General features: G+C 50.8%; 2 protein-coding genes across 27 annotated transcripts; one reads left to right on the top strand and one right to left on the bottom strand.

The window, feature by feature from the left end:
* The first annotated feature begins 39 nt into the window (after positions 1-39).
* Tufm (Tu translation elongation factor, mitochondrial) lies at positions 40-3,826 on the top strand. Its single transcript, XM_047534034.1, has 10 exons — positions 40-191; positions 294-488; positions 1,081-1,247; positions 1,488-1,592; positions 1,684-1,848; positions 1,984-2,116; positions 2,195-2,299; positions 2,419-2,570; positions 2,671-2,790; positions 3,518-3,826. Exons 1-10 carry the CDS (start codon positions 149-151, stop codon positions 3,689-3,691), a joined length of 1,359 nt encoding a protein of 452 aa, XP_047389990.1. The 5' UTR covers positions 40-148; the 3' UTR covers positions 3,692-3,826.
* Positions 3,827-6,089: 2,263 nt separating this feature from the next.
* Positions 6,090-18,789, bottom strand: Atxn2l (ataxin 2 like). Of its 26 annotated transcripts, none has more exons than XM_047533995.1 (24): positions 17,983-18,787; positions 16,464-16,500; positions 16,196-16,252; positions 16,040-16,111; positions 15,578-15,728; positions 15,060-15,184; positions 13,832-13,923; positions 12,910-13,110; positions 12,138-12,313; positions 11,876-11,986; positions 11,144-11,356; positions 10,979-11,050; positions 10,719-10,789; positions 10,264-10,559; positions 10,116-10,185; positions 9,469-9,615; positions 9,272-9,344; positions 8,992-9,179; positions 8,518-8,647; positions 8,302-8,423; positions 7,935-8,147; positions 7,397-7,640; positions 7,088-7,247; positions 6,090-6,850 (listed from the first exon to the last, which is right to left on the bottom strand). In XM_047533995.1, the coding sequence occupies exons 1-23, from the start codon at positions 18,282-18,284 to the stop codon at positions 7,093-7,095; spliced, it is 3,318 nt and encodes a 1,105-aa protein (XP_047389951.1). In that variant the 5' UTR covers positions 18,285-18,787; the 3' UTR covers positions 6,090-6,850; positions 7,088-7,092. The 26 variants fall into 26 exon arrangements, with proteins under 26 accessions (XP_047389951.1, XP_047389972.1, XP_047389952.1 ...); XM_047533996.1 differs by having other exon boundaries at positions 6,091-6,827; XM_047534008.1 differs by having other exon boundaries at positions 6,091-6,850; positions 7,088-7,124; positions 17,983-18,786.
* Between the last annotated feature and the right edge of the window lie 579 nt (positions 18,790-19,368).

Genomic DNA, 19,368 nt, shown 5'->3' with positions numbered 1-19,368 from the left:
CCATAGAAACTGGCGGCTAGAGGTACCCAGGCCCGCCCTCCCGGCCCTCACTTCCGCCGGAAGTGACCTGCGGCCGCAAGTGCCCTTCCTCGGTTGCACGCGCGGGTCCCGGTACTCAGTACTCGCTCTCGGTGGGAGTACGATCACAATGGCGGCCACCACCCTGCTGCGCGCGACGCCCCGCTTTAGTGGTGAGGAGGCAGGGAGGGTGATGGCGACCCGGAGGCACATGGAGGCTTGGCGGGCAGCTGGGCTCAGACCCGCGTCCTGACTCCACGCCCCTGTCCCGGCAGGTCTCTGCGCCAGCCCGACCCCATTACTGCAGGGCGTGTTGCGGCCGCTGAACGCCCGGGCATTACCGCTCCTGTACCGCAGCCTAGCAGTGGAGGCCAAGAAGACCTACGTGCGCGACAAGCCCCATGTGAATGTGGGTACCATTGGCCATGTGGACCACGGCAAGACCACACTTACCGCAGCCATCACGAAAAGTGAGCGGGCTTGGGGTGGGGGCGTCCGGCAGAATCCTATCACCTTAAGGTACCGGGAACCAGGGAGGTGGGACCAGCTCGGTGTCAGTTGGTAGAGTTTAGTGTGGCCCCAAGAGGCAGAACTCGAGCGTGGGGGAGTTGATTTGGAATACGTAGGAGCCAGATTTCCCTGAACATGAAGAGCTTAATTATGCATAAACCCTGATGTCCGTGCGTTAGCATGGTAATTGCTAAGCAGAGGCTTCCCTAGAAGTCACAGGACAGCCCCTTAAGGCCCTTAAACAAATTTTTTCTGACCCAAAGTTGTCTCTGCTGGAAGAGAATTTTGTCCACATTTTATTGATGCATTGTAGTTGTACATAACAGTGGGATTTGTTATGTATTTGTATCTGCACACAAAATAATTGTAATTTATAATTTGCCCAATATCATTCCCCAGATTTACCCTTATGTCCCTGCCCTTTTCCTCCGCTAATCTCCCTTCGAAGACTGGTTTACTTAGGTGGGCGGGACCCTGGGGAGTGGCCTGAGCTCTGCCTCTAGCTCTGAACTTGAGCTGAGAGGTAAGGTGTGTTTTCTTCCCTCCAATTAGTTCTAGCCGAGGGAGGTGGGGCTAAATTCAAGAAGTATGAAGAGATTGACAATGCCCCGGAAGAGAGAGCTCGGGGTATCACCATCAATGCGGCCCATGTGGAATATAGCACTGCTGCCCGCCACTATGCCCACACAGACTGCCCGGGTCATGCAGATTACGTTAAGGTGAGGGTTGCTCGGGACAGGTCCAGAACGTGCCTCCTGTCAAGATAATGGTAGACTGGGGGAGAACGGGGTGTTTACGAGGTATTTGGAGGTTTGGATGTGAGATCAAGGGTTTGTGGCCATGGTCACACCAGGTGGTGGTAAGGAGATGGGAGGGAATGGGAGGTCTTGGTTTCTAACTGCTGTCTTTAGTTAGATGAATGTGGAGCTGAGGAGGCTGTTTTCTCTCCTTCTACCCAGAATATGATCACAGGTACTGCCCCTCTCGATGGCTGTATCCTTGTGGTGGCAGCCAACGATGGCCCCATGCCCCAGACCCGAGAGCACTTATTACTGGCCAAGCAGGTACTCAGAGCCTGGATGAGGATGGAAAGAGGAAGAATGGGAACTTGAGTGCCTCTCTCTGGTTGTCAACTCCGTTCCTTCCCATTTACAGATTGGGGTAGAGCACATTGTGGTGTATGTGAATAAGGCAGATGCGGTCCAGGACTCTGAAATGGTGGAGCTAGTAGAGCTGGAGATCCGGGAACTGCTCACAGAATTTGGCTACAAAGGGGAGGAGACACCAGTCATTGTAGGCTCTGCTCTTTGTGCCCTTGAGGTAAAGGCAGGGGTTATTGCTGGTAAAGGTGGGGCTAGGTGGACATCTAAGGGCTTTGCTCTGTTATCTGGGGGAGTGGCTCTTGGTGAAAGGAATAGAATGGAAATTTCAGAATCCTGTCCCCTCCCCCAACAGCAACGTGACCCTGAGCTAGGCGTGAAGTCGGTGCAGAAGCTACTGGATGCTGTGGACACTTACATCCCGGTGCCCACACGGGATCTGGAGAAGCCTTTCCTTCTGCCTGTAGAGTCAGTTTACTCTATCCCTGGTGAGGACTCTGCTTGTTCACAGCCTTCCATAGCAACAGCTTACCCCAGGGTCTTTTGACGTCCTGTCCTTTTTCTAGGCCGGGGCACGGTGGTGACAGGTACATTAGAACGGGGCATTTTGAAGAAAGGAGATGAGTGTGAGTTTCTGGGACATAGCAAGAACATTCGCACTGTGGTGACAGGTATAAGCAGCAAGGGGCTGGCTCCAAGATGACTTTTCCTTGTGCCTTCCTCTGCCTGAGACCTCCCCCTACCCCCCATTTCCCTTGTAGCTTGTCTACCCTCCCTTTTCTCTTCTTAGGCATTGAGATGTTTCACAAGAGCCTGGAGAGGGCAGAGGCAGGGGATAACCTTGGAGCCCTGGTCCGAGGCTTGAAGCGGGAGGATTTGAGGCGTGGCTTGGTCATGGTCAAACCAGGTTCCATCCAGCCCCATCAGAAAGTAGAGGCACAGGTGAGGGTACAAGTGATGGTGGTAAGGCTGAGCTAACCTGTCTCCTGTAGAGCAGCAGGGCTTCCAGCCAAGCCCAGCTCCTCACTGCTCTTTCCTCCAGGTTTACATCCTTAGCAAGGAGGAAGGTGGCCGCCACAAGCCCTTTGTGTCCCACTTCATGCCTGTCATGTTCTCCCTGACCTGGGACATGGCCTGTCGTGTCGTCTTGCCTCCAGGGAAGGTATGATGGGTGTAGGGAATGTGAAGGTGGGAAGGGGGTACTATTTCTACCAGTTCTGTCATAAGAAAGCTTGGGTGGCTGTTTCCTGGGGTGAAGAGAGGCTGGCTGCTGCTGCTGAGACCTCATCCAGCATGCTCTAGGCTGAACAAAGCCAAAGGCCTGGTTACACCAGCACGCACCTACAGAAACATTCCCTGGAAAGGATCCTCTCATTGAGTTCCTTTTTGATGAATGTTGTTAAATACAAGGGCTCTGAGAAGTCTTCTGACAAAGAAACCTGCACAAGGCAGTTTCCTAAATATTTTTTTTTTCTCAAGAATGTACCTTAGGCTGGGTGTGCTGTTGCATGCTTACAACCCCAGCAATTTGGGAAGGTGAGACAGGAGGATTCCAAGTTCAAGGCCAAGCCTCCACCCACTACTTAACGACCCTGTCTCCAAAGGAAAAATGGGTGGGGGGAGGGGAGGGAGGCTGGGGATGTGGCTCAGTGATTAAGCACCTTTGTTCAATATCAGGTACCAAAAATAAGGGAAATGTGCCCTATCCTTGGAGCACTGATCACTGGGCCCCTTGGTGATCGCTGAATACATGTCCGATGGTCAGAATGCATGAACCTGTCCTCAGACAGAATCGTCACCCTGCTGCATTTTCCCACAACTTAACCTCCACAGCAGCCAGCAGTTATAGACTCAAGTCCATGTCTGGTCCTTCTCGCCACCTCTTCTAGGAGCTTGCCATGCCTGGGGAGGACCTGAAGCTCAGCCTAATCTTGCGGCAGCCAATGATCTTAGAGAAAGGCCAGCGCTTCACCCTTCGAGATGGTAACCGGACCATTGGCACAGGCCTTGTCACAGACACACCGGCCATGACTGAAGAGGACAAGAACATCAAGTGGAGTTGAGTGTGGACTTCTGTTCAGGTTCTCTTAATTTTAGGGCTGTAATCTAGCATAGTGCAGCTAGACGGACACTTCCCCTGGTTACAAGGGGTGGCCTGCCAGGCAAGGTAGGGCAATAAACTGTTCTGTGAATAGTAAGCTAGCCTTTGCGTCTTATGTCCATTGCATAAGTTGGGGTGACAGGAGAGAACATGGAGGAAGTGAAGCCCAGGATGGATGAGGAGCTGGTAAGATCTGAGCCTTTAACGTGGTTCCTCTAGTATCAGGTCCATCTCTGAGGGGGTTAGATAAACTAAAATCTCTTCCAAACCATCATAACTGCTATTGACAGTTTCAGAAGCGGAATCTACTGTGGTGAGCTTTCAATGATTGCCTAGCAAAATGCCACAGCAAGACATTGTTGGGTACCTGAGACATTGGGAAAGAATTTGTCACTTGGAGTCACCATGGGGTCAGCTTAAACACTAAGCACTCATCTGTTTTGTGTAATTTAAGTGCTTTGTAGTGGGGACTATACTTTTGTCCATCTCTAGACCTAGAGCCAGTACATAAGTACTAAGATCATTCCTGAAGAGTACCTGAGTGGTCACTACTGCTCTATGACTGGTTCCGAGTATAGGAATGAGAAGGTTTAAGAATGCAGTTTGGGGGACTGGGGCTGTAGCTCAGTGGCAGAGCGCTTGCCTAGCACATGTGAGGTGCTGGGTTCAGTCCTTAGCACCGCATAACAAAATAAACAAAGGCATAATGTCCAACCACCAAAAAAGAAAGAAAAATGCAGTTTGGGGCTGGGAGTATAGAAAGGTCAGTGGTAGAGTGCTTGCCGGTAGCATGCAGCTACATGTTCAGTCCCCAGCACTGCAAGAGAAGTTTCATTTTCAGTATTTATTAAGGTTTGAAATTAAGGAAAAGGCCATTTGTCAAATACAAAAGGAATAAAATGTTGAAATCTTTTAAAGATAAAACATGGTGACTGTCACAGAAGCTGATATGAATAAAAAAGCAAGGATAAGTGGGCATGCCTGTAAGGCTTGCATCCTGATGCCTCAATGTCACCACGATACCTGCACATTCAAGGGAAGGCTCTTGGGCCCAACCTGAGAGCTCAAAAACCTGATCAGAGGAAAACTAAGAGAAATGGGCAAGGGGGAAAGAAAACAGATGCAAGGAAAATCTTTGCAAGATTCGTGTGTCTAAGACAAGGCAGGTTTGTTTCACCACCGTCCTGGTTCAAGCAAGGCTGAAAGTTTTCATGAGAATTCCCAACTCCATGAAAACTCCAACTTTCTTTAGGCAGAAATCTCAATCAATCTGTAACCCTCCCAGGAAGCATCAAAGTACTCCACGTAGCTTCCACAATACTAGATACCTGCATCTCTGTCATACATCCTGAGCCCAAATGCACGCAGGCTTTACAGCTCCAGCTGCTTCTATTGCTGCCCATTGTTTCTGTAGTTGGGACTGAACCCGGGCACACACAACCACTGAGCTACATGGACAGCCTCCCCCCCTTTTTTTTTGTATCTTGAAACAAGGTTTGGCTAAATTGCCCAGGCTGGCCTCAAATACTTTTGATGCTCCTGCCATAGTCTCCCAAAGTTGTTGGGATTACAGATGTGTACAACCACACCAGGCTTCCATCTTGCAGGCTCTTTTGCTTAGAATCCCAATCCTAATGGCTCACATTGTTTTTCACTGAAAGTCCCCCCTCTTCATGCTTTTTTCACTTAATACACTCCCCACTCCCTCCCTTTGCCCATCAATTACCAGGTTTTCAGACCCTGTGGCCCTGGGAATTCCTCTCAATTCTCTTTGAAGCAGTTAACCCTGCCTCTGGCACTGAGCACTAGTCCCATCTTCACAATCCTGGGAGGAATAATCTCATTTTATGGACTAAACCATTAAGGTCAGGTCACAAAGAATTCCAAACTGCCTCCTTGGAAAAATACCTCACGTGAAGCCTGTTACCATTTCAGCATTCCATGCTTCCATCTTCTTCCCGACCCCTAATTTCTCCCTAAACTGGTTCCCCAATCCAGTTCACTCCCCTTTTATAGCAGCTTCAGCCATAGATTTTACCCATACCCAACACCTCTAGGCTGTGCACCAACCAATAAAGCTGGTTATTTATAAATCTCCAATGGCCAAAAATACTAAAACTGCATTCAACACAAACAGGTACACAAAACTGGGTAGAATGTACATGTGTATAATCCCCAGCACTTCAGGAGGCCAAAACAGGATACCCAGTTTGAGGCTAGTTTTGACAACTTAGCAGCACCCTGTCTCAGTAGTTCAGTAGTATAACCCTTGCCTAGCGTGTGAGGCCCTAGGTTCTACCCCTGGTACAACCAAAAAAAGACGGACACAACTTTCCAGGTACTTAAGCTCTTTACTATCCAGTTACCCAGAAACTCAATCATTAACCACACAACTTCACATTAAGTCTGGAACCCACTTTCAAATGAATAGCCTACCTCTCCAGTTTGGTTCCCCTCATCCTAGGTTCAGAGACCCTAGCTATGATTTTTAGACAAAGAGGAGAAAGAACAGGTGACAAGATGAATGTAATCCTAATATCATCTAAGACTAACAACTATAACCTTCCTCTCACCTCTAAAGAGCAAACTATAAGCAAGTTAAGTTAGTTTAAAATTTTATTTTTTTTATTTATTTTTTAATATTTTTATGTAATAAAAAGTAAAAGTCCTTGTCCAACCATCCTTGTGGGGCATCTGTCTGTCTGTCTCTCACGCAGGTCACTCAAGTTAATGGGGAAGAAAGAACAGGGGGCCCAAGTCTGAGGTTATAAATAATAGAAAATAAAAGATCTTCCGTCTCCAGCGGGGGTGGGGGGGAATAGATGAGAGGATGGGAGGGCAAGATTGGGTGGGAACAGGCAGGGGCGGAGCAGGAACCCCCCACCCCTGCTGGACCCTGGCCCTGCCCACTTTGAGGCCCCTCCCATTCAAGGTGCTTGGCAGGAATTCCCCAGCTCCCCCGGGGAAAGGGGGGGTTGGGGGGCTGGGACTGGTCCGAGCTGCTGGGGGAAGAGACATAGATCACTCTTCCCTCCACTCATGGAGGTCTCAGGTCGCGGCCAGGACAATCTTCAGTTCCCCGGGGGGTGGAAGGGGAGCTGCTGGGAGGGATGAGATTGAACTGGTTGGAGGGGAAAGAGAAGAGAGCAGGAGCATTAGAACCCAAGCAGCTGTCCCTTCATCAATGCGTCCAGGGGCTGTGGGGGTGTGTGGGTAGGAGCGGCCTCCTCAAGGTGTCTCATGGGGCTGTCAGAAGCACAGGTCAATCGCTGTTTCCCAGTAAGCCAGAGCCCTTACTCATGTGCCCAGCTCAGCCCCCCACACCCCAGTCTGGCCCTGTCTGCTGCGCTGACCTTACCTCGGCTAAGTCAGGAGACAGTCGGGGTCACTGAGAGCTGGGGAGGCAGTGGGGAGGGGGGCTGCTGGATCACAACTGAGCGAGGACGGAGGGAAGCAAAGGACAGAGCCAGGAGCAAGCCCCTGGCGGCGGCGACTGTGGCTTCTGCCCACCCTACATACTTCACAGACAGGTGCAGGTCGGCGGGCGCCCTGTGGGACAGCCCTGCCTCCAAGACCCCTCACTCCCCACCCAGAACCCGTGCATCCTGCCCCACCTGCAGCCCCTCAGCTCTTCCATGCCAAATTCCCCCAGCTAACGAGAACTCACGAATCCTGTCATCGGCTCCTCCTGGAAATCCAGGCGCCTGGCCAGGCTGCTCACCTTGGGGGTGTCCGATGTAGGGGTAGGGTGAGGGTGTGGAAGCTGAGAGTGCAGGCACCCCACTCTGGGGCACCGCGCCTTGGGGGGGCCCCCCATGGCTCTGGGGTGGGTGCAGCAGCATCACCTGGGGCGGGTGGGGAGCCCCAGGGTGAGGGGGCGGGGCTGCTGTGATTCCAGTTTGGACATGGGCCTGTGAAGGAGAAAAAGCAGCTAGGAGTACCACAGAAGCCTGAGAAGGGACTTGAGAATCCTAGCACTGGGGACACTCCTGCACAGGTGGTACAGTAACCTCTAGAAAGAGACAGTCACCCCCACCCCCAGGGCTAGGGATTTAGTTCAGTTGGTAGAGTGCTTTCCTCACTTGCCCAAGGCCCTGGGTTCTAATCCCCAGACCACAAAAAAAAGAAAAGAAAGAAAGGGACAGCCCCATGACTCATTTCCATTGGCAAAGAGATCCAGCAGGAGCAGTTCCTTGGATGCTTACCTGGGTAACATGGGCCATATTGGTGAAGCCGTGGGGCAGCTGCTGGTGGGGATGGATGGCATACACAGCGGCTGGCTGGGGGAAGCTGCTCTGAGGGGACTGGGCAGAAGGTCCCGGTGGCAGAGAGGGCGGTGTGCCTGTCAGGGCCCCTGGGTGGTACAGATTCTGCTGTGGCTGTCCACTGCCCAGGTGTGGGGCCTGCCCCGCCTGGTGCTGTTGGAGAGGCGAAGGGAAACATGAGTGCCATGTACTTCTCTGGTACCAGGCCAACGACTTCTGACTCCTGCTCTCCCCACTGGGGAATAATGATGATGCCAGGCTCTCTCTCTCTCTTCCAGCCACCCTTCAGATCCCCAACAGTAGGCACCTGGACGGGACTGGGGGCCGCATGCTGTGACTGCGGCTGGCTCCCAGTAGGTGTGGTGGCCGGCTGAGGCTGGTGGGCATGGAGCGGCGTGGCATGGTGTGGATAGGACTGGTGAACAGTGGCTGCAGCAGGAGGAAGGAAGAGAACCAGTGCTGAGCACACCAGAAGCCACTAGGGAGTACAGCCCAGGCAGAGGGGAAGGCAAGTAGAACTCACCATAGAGGGCTTGGGGAGTGGGCTGCTCTGCAGAAGGGTACTGAGGAGTGGAGGATGACACAATGGCCTGGGGATGGCTACCCGACGTCAGCATGCGTGGGCTGCTTTGAAGCATGGGGGCAAACACCGGCTGATGGGATGAAGAGAGAATTAGTTCAGCCAACTACGGAGGCTGGTCAATGCATGCACAGCACTGCCTGGGCCTCAGCAGCTACCTTACTTATTCGAGGTTTACAGTAATCCTGTCAAGCAGATGCTAACTTATTTACACTTCAGAAGAAAAAACTCAGAAGCAGGCGTTCAATATCTTGTTACAGGCATCAAGCCCTGTTAGAGCCAGGATTTCAGCACAAGTCTGAAACTGCCAATCATGCACCTATCTCCCTCACCCAGCACACAAGTGGTGGAGATGGAGAAGATGGGATACCTGGCAAGGGCTCTGTACCCACCCCTTCCCTCCTGTGCCATGGTCACCTGTGAGGGATAGTGGGCCATAGGCTGCATCATGGCAGGCTGGCCTGGGAACTGCTGCGGGTTGTAGGGGATGTAGGAAGAGTAAGGTGTGGCAGCCACCAGGGGTGGGCCAGCAGCTGCAGCAGCCTGCATCATCGGAGGGGCTGAGGCTGGCTGGTGTTGGTCTGAGCGCTGGGGCGGGAGGGAGCCTGAGGGTGGGGGAAAAGAGTGCAGAGCTCAAGCTCCATCTGCCAGGAGGTACCAGGCAGCCCCACCAATTGCCCCTCCTGACCCTGCTCACCTTTTGCTCCTCGGTACTTGCCCTGCTGCCCAGGCACCGAATTGGATACAGGATATGGATACATCTGAGGTGCCTAGGGACAAGGACACATGAGGCTCGGCTTGCTTATCAGTGTTTAGTACTGGCCTGACCTGGTCCCTCAGTCTGTCCACCAAACTCTACTCTTCTTACCCTGGGCCCCAAGGTTCTTCTCCTACCTGCACAGCTGGTCCCATGTGGATCTGAGGTATGTAGGAGATGTACTGGGGGCTGTACAGTCCACTCTGGCCTGCTGTCAGCACCGGGATGGAGGGGGTTGAATGAGTTCGGGGCCCTGGAGAAGTTGGGGTACTTGTGGATTTGTTCTATAAGAGACAAAAGAGGATAACATTTAATTTCTGTGTTCCCACTCCTACCCCGTCATAAGAGCTGGCATTCACAATGTTGTGTGCTAAACACATTCTGCACTTTTAAACCCCCCATCAAACCCTGACATGGGCATTCACAAATTATATGTGGGAAAAAAGGTTAAATGGCTTGTCCAAGATCCATAAACCCTGTAAGCTACAGGTTCAAGCAAAGTCAGTTGGTCTAAATGAAATCCAAACTCAAAATGGTCTCAAATACTCCAACACTAAGAACCTCTTGGGGAAACTCAACACCTGTCAGACTCACCCAACCCTCAAGACTCCTTTCTTCCCAAACAAGCACAACTGCAGCTACCCTATACTTTTGTAGTATTTCCTTGCACTGCTGGACAGTCCAGTGGTCCTGGAAGTGAAGTGCTCCCCACCTCTGCTGTTCTAGCCTGCTCCCAAGATTCCCTCACAGAAACCCAAGTCCACATTCTCCTGTCCCATCTCACCACAGACAGCAGAGGCTTCGTGGGATTAAATTCCTTGGCATTGGGATTCAACGTTGATTTCTTTACTTGTCTGTGAGAAAAAATAAAGTTAGGACCTCATGGTTTCCCCTCACCACTCGACATCCACTCAGCCCCCAACCCCACTTACTCAGCAACAGGGCCCTCATCCTTGTCATCTCCCTTGATGAGCCCCACCGGGGGGCTGCCAGTTTGGTTTGGGCAAGGAGGTGGGGGTTGCTCTGGCCCCTCCGTGCTTCCTGCAGGTGCCAGGGGTGGTTTATCCTCCTTATCCGATACGGATTCTGTCTTGGATGAGACTGGGGACCCCATGGGTTCTGACGTCAACAGACCATCAACCTCCTTCTCCTTCCCTTTGACCTCCTCCTTTAAAATTCGAGGAGGAAAAGGATCCAGGCTGGTCTCAGGGGAGCTACTAGGCTGAAGCTGGAAGGAGAGAGATACATTATCATGCTGTTTGATCCAGACCTCAGGCTTGCCTCCTCCTGTCAGCTTGAACTCATTCGTCTCTTATACCCACTTGGCCCTTCTGTCTCTTCTATAAATCCTCCATACCCCCTGCTAACATCTAAATAATTTCCATACCTTAAACTGGGCCCCAAACTTTCTCAGTTCTTCCAGTTGAAATCGTTTCTGCTCATTCTGAAGGCCAGGGACTATGAGAAAATGGTGGAAAAAGGAGAAAATACATCTCTTTCTCAAAGGTGTCTACACAGTTCTAGTAGCCCAGAGGACAAGAAACCAAAGAAAAATGAGAGAATTCCAAAGGAGTAACTACAAGTGAAGGGGTAATAGACAATGTCTATTCCTGAAAGCTCTCGTCAACAAAGGGGCATCACACTCACCTTTCCCAGCTATCCGGGCTAGCTCTTGAGGCTCCAGAGTTCTGCCAGGTTCCTTGGTTGGGAGGTCTTTTACTGACAAGGAAAGAGAGAGAGAGATGCCTGAAGGTCCTCCTGTCCAGAGTCACACTTTATACTGTTCACAGCACTCAACCATCTGGCTCTTACCATCGGTAGGGGCCAGTGAGATCTTTGGAGAAGCTGGGGAGATGGAGCCCACTCCAGGATCCGCAACTGATGATGTCACAGGGATAGAGGCTGAAGAGTTTGCCACTGCAGAGCCAATAGGAGGCTCAGGACAGGAAGCAGAGATTGGGGCAGGGGCAGCAGACTTGGGAGAGCGTGGAGGGTACATCCGGCCCACTGGAAGAAAAGGGAGAGCTGTACAATGGTTACTGCTGGTCAATAAACACCAAGTACAAGGAACTTACTAAAACCCATACACATTTATTATACCTAGGGCCACAAACTGAACTCTAGAAGGCCAAGGTAGGTAACATAAAGCAGGTAAATAATCTCAAGGGCACCATGAAAGACTGGAATGCTTAAAGAAACAGTTGCGCTTCTGTGCCAGCTAGAGCCATGCAGTAAGACAGGCTCGGTGTTGGCAGAATTTCACATATTTCAAAATAATCTGTAAAATTTCTATGACTTCTCAAGCTTTAAGAGTGTTGGCAACAAATTCAAATCTAAACGAAAAAAGACATCTGCCAGCCAACCTACAACCCATGGACTGATAGGTCAGATTTCTATACTAGGGAAACTGAAAAATTTCTTCCTCCAAAAGATAAAACCAAGCCCTCTAATACAACTTATCCCCCATCCCATCATTCCAAGGAATGTTTATCTCCAGGTACAAATTCCTACCCATTTCCTCATCCAACATCACTGAAGCTTTACCTGCAGGAGGAGGTGGAACAGAAGCTTCTCCAGAAGGCCTGCTATTGGGTGAAGACAGAGTCTTGGCACCTCTCAGAGGACGCTGTGCCTTGGGTGACATGCGGGAAGGACCTATTTTCAAAAGATGAAGAAGAAGAAGATATAGAGAACCTATTATGTCATCAACAACTCATCATCTTCCTAAATGGTCTAAATCCTTTCAATCACCCTTCCTACTTTCTTTCCATCCCACCCTCTACCATAAGTCTGCTTCATAACTCACCTCCATTAATACCACGTGCCTCAGAACCTGGGCCAGGGCTACTATTGTCAAGGTGATGAGGGCCACGAGGTGGCAAAGAGCTAGGGCCAGGTCGGCCACCCCGAGAACTGCTGCACCGAACTCCTCCCCGGGGACCTTCTCGAACACGTTGAGGCAGAGGGATATACTTCCCCTCCCTAGGGAAAGAGTTTAAATAAGGGAAGGTAGCTGCAGAACATTTTGGACAGGGATGTATGTACCTCAATGGCAGAACTTGCCTAGCATGTGTGAAGACCTGGTATCAATTCCCAGTACTAGGAACACCCCACACAAATTGGCAACATGAGGCCTTTCTGAAGTTGCCCTGTGGACACATTTCCTGGCTCCAGCTTTTATCACTATTCTACCTGAAAATCAGTTTGAGTTAAATGTTGAGGCTTGTGACCTTGTGTTACATGAACCCTGACCCAAACAACCTGGTCATGCTCCACAATTCTACCACTCCTGAGTCTTAGGAGGAATCAGACTGCAGTTTAAGGTAGAGCTTTCACAAGCTCATAGTAGTTTGATTTCATTTTGATGAACAAAACACACTATATGACTTTTTTTTTAAAAAAGCTTTTCTTTCTAAATCTGTAAGCCTTGGCCTTGTTGCAAATTAATCTCTCTAGGTTTCAGTCTCCTAACTCACAAATTGAGGATAACTAGGCACTAACTTTCATCTAACAACGTGGTGATATTTAACAACCTGTACAAAGGTCTCAGCCCAAGCCCTGGCTGCCCCAGCAAATACCTGGATGCCAAGCTGGGGCTCTCTCGCCCTGACCCCTGCCGCTGGACTGCACTATGCTTCTCCTCTTCAGTGCGCCCGTCGTCATTCTCCATGGCAATTCGCAGGCGATACTGGGGGCTTGACTCAATCTCCCGAGCCAACTGGGCTGCGCGCAGCTCCCGCTGACGAAACTCTTCTGAGTTGTCCTTTTCTAAGGGTACCCTGAGCAAACACCCACAAACCACCACATCCCGTCACCAACCGGGGAACAAAAGAAGAAAATGGAAAACATTCTTATCAGTCCCATAGCCAGTTCAGGCATTCAGGCAAATGGTACTTAATTCCTCCACTAACAGCTATTCTTTTGCAGTGCTGGGGATCAGACCTAGGGTCCCTGTGCATGTTAAGTGCTTTATCACTGAGCTACACATCATCCTAGTCAACACATATTTAAATGGGTATTTATTGGGTCTCAGGCAGAGAACTAAGATATATTCAAAATCTTTTCTTTTTTCCAGTACTGGGGATTGAACCCAAGGGTGCTCTGCCACTAGCCCTTTTTATTTTTATCAGGATGTCACTAAGTTTCCCAGACTGGCCTTAAACTTGCCATCATCCTCTCTCAGCCTTCTGAGGAACTGGGATTATAGGAGTTCATGCCATGTCCAGCTAACATATCCTAAATATTATGCTTATGTTTTTTATGTTCAAGGGAAAAGGTATGGGTGGATGAATAACCAAGTAGCTAATTCTACACATGGGTGGTCTGGAATCAGAATACGTTTCAGGGAGCAGTTCACAAGGCAGCCAGGAGAGGGAGAGGGTTACCTAGATACCCAGAAAAGCAGGTATAAAAACTATGCTCCACCTAGAGATCTGCCTTCTGTTGGTTGGTGATCCCACAACCCCAACTGTACCACCTAGGAAGCACTAAAATACTCACGTGTAAGAAGAGAGACTACTATCATAGGTGGTCTTCACGCCATAATTCTCCTCATTGAACTTGAACATTTCATTGGGGTCCCATCCATTGGACTAAGGAATAGAAAGGGAGAAAGTTTTAAAACTCAGCAAGGAACCTGATTTTTCCATCTGGTGAAGAAGAAAAATGTGACCAGAGTGTATGGAGTAATGGAACAGAGCTGGCGAGAGCATCAACTAACAATGCCAATTTGTAGCATATATTGGCAATAACCACTAAAACATAAAGTCTAAAGACCTAACAAATCTACTTCCAGATTTACAGACTTGAAAAATTTATATATGAGAATATATGTTCTAAGGTCCAGTAAGACACTATTGGGCAAGTGGCACTGGGAATGGAACCCAGAAGTGCTTTAATCACTGAATTACATCCCTAGTCCTTTGTATTTTTTATTTTGAGACAAGCTCTAATTTGCCAAGGCTAGACTCAAACTTGTGATTCTCCTGCCTCAGCCTCCTGAATCACTAGAACTATAGGTGTCCACCACCACACCCACAAAGATGCTATTTTTTTTTTTGTTTGTGGTACTGAAAATTTAGCCCAGGGGCCCTATTCATTTATTTATTTAAAGACAGGATCTTGCCAAGTGGTTTAGGCAAAGTTACTAGGGTTGGCCTTGAACTTAAAATCTTCTCTCAGCCTCCTGAGCAACTGGCATTACGGGAGTGCACCAACACGCCCAGCAAGACACTGTTTTTAATAGCAAAATAATGGTAACAAACTACAGATAAATAAAAAAAGGAATACAATTTGGTTTATGTACACAGGTATATGTATATAGTTAAAAGCAATCAACTGGACCTGTGTAAGAGTATGAAAAGTTCAAATTAAAAATAGATTCTTCTACAAATTAAACATGAAATGTACTCATTCACAAGATTCTAAATGTATCAAGGTAGCTGTTTTAGAAAGGCAAATGGGTCTACATTAGTCAATCTCACTTCTACTTTTTGTTATATTAAAAAAAATAGATGCCACGAAGCAGAAGTTAATAATTGTCAATTATGAAGAGTAGAACTGGTACTTTTGTTAAGCTCTTTTCCGTACTTTTCTATTTGCTAACCACACAAACAGGCAACAGTCAACATTTTTCTCCCTCATTTTCAACAATCAACTCCTGATTCCAATGTGTCACTGTCATCAACCCACATTGTAGCTGCCCAGTTCTCAGGGAAGGAAAGTATACCATGTCAGACTCGAGGTCATAATCATCACTGTTGCTGTCACCGCCCTCCCAGCGCTGAAGCACTTTCTCTTTGTGCTCCCCATTCACCTTCGAGTTCATGGCAATGGCTGAGTCAGTGAACTTGTCTGTGGGGGCAGAGTTGAAGATCAGGAGTCAGGTGACATTTGACAGCTTTTTTCCCCCTCACCTTTACCCCCTCCCCTCATAAGTAGTTCAAGAACAAAGATATTTTAACAAGCCCAGATTTAGGGTACCTGTGCTTACGGGGTATGGGAGGTGGAGCAGAGCATGAAAACCCTGATCTTAATAGTTCATAAGGAACAGTAATTTGAAAACAGAGAAAATATGAAAAACCATAACAGGTCAGAATTTGCCCCCCATATACTAGATATCAAAACACATTTTCAACAAGAAAAATTCAGCCCTCTTCCTCAGTCGTGAAGAAAAAGTTAATATATTTTACCTATACATAAACTTCCTTCTACTAAGTCTGACACAATAGCCTAGCACCATCATACCTTTAGTAGCATAATTGAAGTCAACATTTCGGAAATGGACAAGCATGACATCACTCGGTTTAAACACCATGGTGTCTACAATGTCTTCTCGACGAGGGCCACCTGCTGGCTCAGTTGCTTTCCGGTGCACAGCGTCTACCGCCAGTTCAAACTACAAAAGACCCATTCCCCCAACACCCAAGCATCAGTATCAAGAAACGTGAAGGCAAAATATGACGTATTTCTCTTACCCTTTCTACATTTTGCCCTACACCTCATTCTCATATGCCTGTATTCTCAACTCCAGCCACAGGACTCAGAAAAGACTTAAACTTTTTATCTTAAAATTTTTGAATTTTAAACGTTAAGTTCTACATAAATCATTAACAGCATTTTCCAATACCACTGAAAACACACCCTCAAGTTCATTCTACTCCTTCTCTTCCCATGCAGTGCCAAAAATAAACATTCATATACACTGACCTTTGAGCTCAAAGTCTTGAAAATGCCTTCATAGGTGGTGCCATTTTTCACCTTTACGTCACAAGTGGAGCCCTAGAAGAATGGAAGATTAAGGAGAATGACTCTAGAAAACTGATGCATTGCATTCCTCAAACAACCTAGGAGTTAAGTCCTCACCACAACAGCTGTCAGGAAATGCAGCATCCTGGAGTTGTTATAAACACCTTCAAACACCTGTCAGTAACATAAGAAAGAGAAAGAAGTAGTGAATAAACAGTCCACTTTCTAAATGGTCAGTCTACCCACATCCACCTTATTTGTGCAGTGCCTCCAAACCTTCTGAGTCCATTTCACCATCTCAGTCAAATGCACCTATTCTGCCCTATATTCCCATATATTTGTCTTTTAGGTTTTTATATCATATAAAAGGGAAAAAGGAACTCACAGGTGACTGTGGGGGTCCTTTTCCTGTGCTCTGTCCCCTAAAAGAGAGGGAAACAAGAAACTAGTTACAGTTAGCATTGCTGATTTAGCCTACAAGGAAATTAATCACAAAGATTTTCAAACTCTAAAAAGGAAGAAAGTAGACATTAAATGCCAATAAACACATTTCCTCTAAATGCCAGTAAAAAAAAACCTCGGTCAATAATGGCTGTCAACTGCTGTAATGGCCAATGCAACACAGCCCTCTCACTTTCTCCAAGGGGACAGAGCTGCATGCTTCCAACGGACAAATGCTGTAGTATTCAATAACCACCAACCCTCCCCAGATGTGAAGGTGAACGCTCAGGGGCGCAGATGCAGAACTACTCAGCTCAGGCACACTACCTCCCAAACGGAAAAAAAAAATCATTTTCAGAAGCCTTATGCCCCAAACCCTGGGAGGAGGGGTATTCCCTCCACACCCCACCCCGGCACACTCATTACTCATTCAGCCTGTTACCCACTCTGCAGGGGTCACCAATCGACAGGTAACACTGCTCCTCGATGGCTGATGTAACCGGCAGTTGAGGAGGGCGATGAGGGGGCCGTTGGCGGGGCTGGGGGACAGCGCAGCCGCAAAAGCCATCCACCGGGAGGCCTCGCCCGGTCTGCGCCTGCGCACTAAAGCCCACGGGCCTCTTCAAAATCCCCCCTCCCGCTATCAGAACCCACTGCGCCTGCGTGTACTGCCACTCTCAATCGCATTAACACACACGCGCGCGCACACACACACGCACACACAGAAGAAACTGAGTGGTGTGTCCACTACTCATCCACCTGACACCAGACGAATCCCTCCACGCACACCCCTAGCCCCTGCCCTAAGAGTTACCGGGACACGCGAATGCCCGGGTCATAAGACAGAGCATCCGCGCGCACGTACGGGGAGGGCGCGCGCGCGCTGGGGGTTCCCGGCCCGCAGTCCTCCCAGTAGTCGCTCCTTCCGTGCCCCCGCCCACCCCGCTCCCCTCCTACTGGCCAGACCGGCAAGGGGGAGGTAGCAACCCGCTCCCAAGTCCCTCCCTCCCCATTGGCCAAACTGTGGGCCGCGCGCCCCCCTCCATTGGCTACGGCCGGGGACCCTTTCCCGCAGCTGACTCCCCATTGGCTGAAGCCGGGGACCGCGAGACCCTTCGTGGTAATGGAGCCGGGGACCCCGAACACCTCCTCACCCCCCCCCAACTCCCGGTTCCGACGGCGCTGGCGGGACGCGCCCCGCCTCCCCTCAGGGTCCGGGCCCCGAGCCCCGAGCCCCGACTAGGCCCCGAGAGCCGAGCACGGCCCCTAGATTTCCTGGTGGCCGCCGGGGACCCTTTCCCTCCGACCTGTTGGGACCTGAGGGGCCACTCCTATCTTCACGGGAACCCTCGGCTCCCGGCGCCCCTCAAAGACGCCGGGCTTGGGCCCACCCCGCCGGAACCGAGCCGCCGCCGCCTCCTCGCAGCCTAGGCTCCCGCGCCCGGAAACCCACCCCTCCTCACCTGGCGCTGCCGATGGCGGCTGCCCCTGGCCTCTCTTGATGTTGCTGCTGCGGCGGCGGCGGTTGCGGCGCCAGGATGCTTTCGGCTCCCCGGCGGAGCCCGCTGCCGGCAGTAGCCGGAGGCCCCAGGCAGGGAGCGGCAGCCGCGGGAGGCCCTGGGGGAGCAGCGGCGGGGGCCAGTGGCCCCGGGAGGCCGCCGTTGGGAGGACTGGTGCCGCCGGGAGGCCGGCGAGCCACGGCCTGTTGCGTGGGGGGCGGCTGCTGGGGCTGGGAGGTCTGTTGTGGCGGCTGAGGCTTCAACATGATGGCAGCGTCCGGAAGGGGAATCAGAGGGAAGGGAGGGAGAGAGGGGGCCGGGGCTGGGTCCCCGCCAGAGAGCGCGGGAAGCGAGGGGGATCGGGAAGCTGGGGACCCGCCGTTGGCGGGCGGGGGGAGCCCCGCGGTGTCGGGGGTGGATAGAGAAGACCGCGGCGCGAGGAAGCGCCGCGAGGCGGAAGGGGAGGGGGTCTCGCGGGCCGGAGGAAAGCGAGAGGGCGCGAGCCGGCTTGGCGCGCGTGCGCGTCGCTGGGGAGAGGGGAGGGGAGGAGCGCGCGGGCGGGAGCTCCGAAGGGGGGGCGGGGAGGAGGGAGCGCGGCGCGAGGTGCCCGCGCGCACCGGGCGGTTAGCTCCGGGCGAGAGGCGGGGAGAGGATCAAATAGGTGACCCTCGCACCCCTGGCCCTTGGTGTGGGTAAGGAGCAGCGCGGGCGCTCACGCGCGCCAAGGATTTAGGGTCTCTAGGTCTCAAACCGCCTTAGAGGCTGGCGGCCGCTGTCGCTTCACAATGAGCGTGTGAAGCTCTGGGGGAGGAGCCGAAGAAACGGAGAGGAAGGACCGGCCGCCCCGCCCACGCCGCCGGCGTAACGTCAGGATGCCTCCGCAGCAGTGTGAGCTGTCACGTCGTGGCGTGAGGTTCTTCCGCCACTTGGGTACCGGTGGGCGGAGTTAGGTGCCAAAAAATCCCGGGAACTGGACGACCTAGCAACTGCTGCTTCAGGCAGGTGGTAGTTTTCCAAACGAGCCACATTTCACCGCATCTGCTTTGAATAAAAGGTTAATGCGCATTAAAGTTTGAGCTGGGCGTGGTAGCGCACACCTGTAATCCCCGCGACTCGGGCGGCTGAGGCAGGAGGATCACAGGTTCGAAGCCATCTTCAAAAAGGTCAGAAGTAAAGCGCTCCTGGATTCAATGCCCAGTGCAAAAAAAAAAAAAAAAAAAAAAGTTTGAGCGTGCTTGCCTTGCAGATAAATCTATTCCCAGTGCTAAATTTTAAATTCCAGTAACTTTAAACCTAAATTGCCTTTTCTTCATACCTGAGAATGAATCCTTGAACGGTATCATCGAAAGC

The sequence above is a fragment of the Sciurus carolinensis genome, chromosome 18 (assembly GCF_902686445.1).
Source record: "Sciurus carolinensis chromosome 18, mSciCar1.2, whole genome shotgun sequence".
In the NCBI taxonomy this organism is placed as follows: domain Eukaryota; kingdom Metazoa; phylum Chordata; class Mammalia; order Rodentia; family Sciuridae; genus Sciurus; species Sciurus carolinensis.
Note: the sequence above shows the minus strand (reverse complement) of the source record. Positions and strands in the feature narration are given on the sequence as shown.

What these genes read in the sequence shown, in the direction of transcription:
- Atxn2l (XM_047533995.1), bottom strand. Translation starts at nt 18,284, where the DNA reads ATGTTGAAGCCTCAGCCGCCACAACAGACCTCCCAGCCCCAGCAGCCG. An exon ending in CGAAGCCTCTGCTGTCTGTG is followed by an intron (nt 9,616 to 10,115) that starts GTGAGATGGGAC and finishes TGTCTCTTATAG; the next exon opens with AACAAATCCACAAGTACCCC. An exon ending in TGGCCCACTATCCCTCACAG is followed by an intron (nt 8,648 to 8,991) that starts GTGACCATGGCA and finishes TCATCCCATCAG; the next exon opens with CCGGTGTTTGCCCCCATGCT.
- Tufm (XM_047534034.1), top strand. Translation starts at nt 149, where the DNA reads ATGGCGGCCACCACCCTGCTGCGCGCGACGCCCCGCTTTAGTG. An exon ending in CGCGACGCCCCGCTTTAGTG is followed by an intron (nt 192 to 293) that starts GTGAGGAGGCAG and finishes CTGTCCCGGCAG; the next exon opens with GTCTCTGCGCCAGCCCGACC. An exon ending in ATCAGAAAGTAGAGGCACAG is followed by an intron (nt 2,571 to 2,670) that starts GTGAGGGTACAA and finishes TCTTTCCTCCAG; the next exon opens with GTTTACATCCTTAGCAAGGA.